Here is a 1,930-nt window from a genome sequence, read left to right as displayed (position 1 = left end):
GTTTGAGTACGTGTTGGATGATTGAGGCTCGCCCAACGTGACATTCGTCATCTCATTCCCTGCTTCCAAACGCTGTCCGGCACGTATTCTGTTACAATAACACCGAGGACGTTTGGCATGACTTCACCTAAGCTTCATCCCGGTGATGGACATTGGTGACTTGCGCCAGGGATTTGCGGAAGACAATACCTGCCTACATTCCAATAGACGGAATTAGGCTAACACTTCTCGCACTATCGAACCGGTTTGAACAGCATAATATATAAGAAGCCATGTGAACAACAGACGCTTCGTTTCATTCCAATCTCGTAGCCCGCTCTCGCGGCTCTAACCATCGTCTATAATGTGACCGCGCCTCGCCATGTTATGTGTATGTATGTACCCTCTGACACCCACTCGCGCAAGGCCCTCCCATACTCCGTCCCTAGGCTGAACAAACATTAAACGTCGCTCTCCCGCCCCTCTCCTCGGCAACGCTCAAACCAATGGCAAGAAAACTTTTCAAAGAAGCTGTGGGCGGTATGAAGACAAAGAAGAAAAGAAGTGAAGTATGTCAACGGGGTATTGGTGAAGTAATGCCGGACCCGCCAACCCGACGGATCCGTAAGAATAAACGCCATGGGTTCGATCTCGGAACCGATGTATTCCGCCCGGACGCACCGATTCTCGAAATGAAGCCGTCTCCTGCTGGTATTCCGTTTAGAACCCTGGCGGGCCTGGCGGAGGCGGCTTCTCATCCCTGCCAACCTTGACAACACCAACCAGCACGCCGACAATCAACGCTATCAGGAACAGCAATACGGCGCACAGGACCGCCGCTAGAATAGCGAGCTTCTGCTTCTTCCTCTTCCTCTCCTTCGCTACCGGCCCGAGTCCGCCGGGGTTGTTTCCGTACGCAGGCATGCCGCCCGTCATGGACTGAAGGTACGCTCTAGGCTGTTCGCCATTTTGTGTTGGTGGTTCCGCGATGTGCGCTGCGGCCGGGACTGGCGTCTGCTGCTGCGGCGTGTAAGGGCTCTGGGGCTGCGCGGGCATCGCCGCATTCTGATGAATCTGGGGCTGCTGCTGCTGCTGCTGCTGCTGCTGCTGTTGTTGTTGATGCTGACCCAAAAGCGCTGTTTCACTCGGGTGCGGCGAGTTCGGCTCCCTCGGCGTGCTCGTTCCTGTGGCCCCGGTGCCCGGTCTCGCAGGGTCATACGGCGGCGGGGGCGGCAGATTCGGGTTCGCGGCGGACATGCCATCGGGACTCCAGGGCTGGACGCCCGGGCCGCGAGCAGGCGAATACGGCCCCATCAGAGGATCGTGCGTCGGCGACGGGACCCAGGCCGGGGACTGAGCGGCGTTCGAGGGGTACTGGGGATACGGGGCGGTCGGTGCTTGTCTGCTGCCGGCGCCGATAGCGGCGGTGTTGAATGATTGGGAGTAGCGGGCTTCGGGCATGGCGAGCTTATCGTCTGGGTGGGACGTCGGAGCGGACGGACGGTAGGAGGAGTCTTGAGGGTAGGCGGCATTGGCGAGTGAGTCTGAGGGGTGGTGGTTTTGGGATTGGCCTGGTGTGTAGGAGGAATCGGAAGGGTAGGCGGCGTTGGATAGAGAGTCTGACGGGTGGTGATTGTACGACATGATGGGCGAGACAAGGCTTTCAGCCTGGTGATCGTGTGTTAGGATGGTCTGGCAAGCCAAGGTCGATTCGATTGAGGTCGAAGTCGAGACAGCCTTGATGGTCGTTCCCGCTGGCGAGGTAGAAGCTCAACGGAAGTCGATGTGCCGGGTCGGCCGGTGGCGTCTGGAGAAGGATATCGGCACGTTGATAGCTCCCTCGATAACCTGCCCTAATTCAATGCGATGCGTAGCCTGATTAGAGAATATAGAGCATATAGAGTGACAGAAACGGTGCTGAGTTCGGCGATCCGACGGCAAGTGAGTGAGC

At 57.7% G+C, this 1,930-nt stretch overlaps 1 protein-coding gene across 1 annotated transcript; it reads right to left on the bottom strand.

The window, feature by feature from the left end:
- Positions 1-699: 699 nt before the first annotated feature.
- On the bottom strand, positions 700-1,623 carry CkaCkLH20_10924 (uncharacterized protein; the record flags this gene model as incomplete). Its single annotated transcript, XM_038893638.1, has 1 exon — positions 700-1,623. One exon carries the CDS (start codon positions 1,621-1,623, stop codon positions 700-702), a length of 924 nt encoding a protein of 307 aa, XP_038740974.1.
- Between the last annotated feature and the right edge of the window lie 307 nt (positions 1,624-1,930).

This window comes from Colletotrichum karsti (assembly GCF_011947395.1).
Source record: "Colletotrichum karsti strain CkLH20 chromosome Unknown Scaffold44, whole genome shotgun sequence".
In the NCBI taxonomy this organism is placed as follows: domain Eukaryota; kingdom Fungi; phylum Ascomycota; class Sordariomycetes; order Glomerellales; family Glomerellaceae; genus Colletotrichum; species Colletotrichum karsti.
The sequence above is the reverse complement of the archived record's forward strand: the minus strand, read 5'-3'. Positions and strand labels throughout refer to the sequence as shown.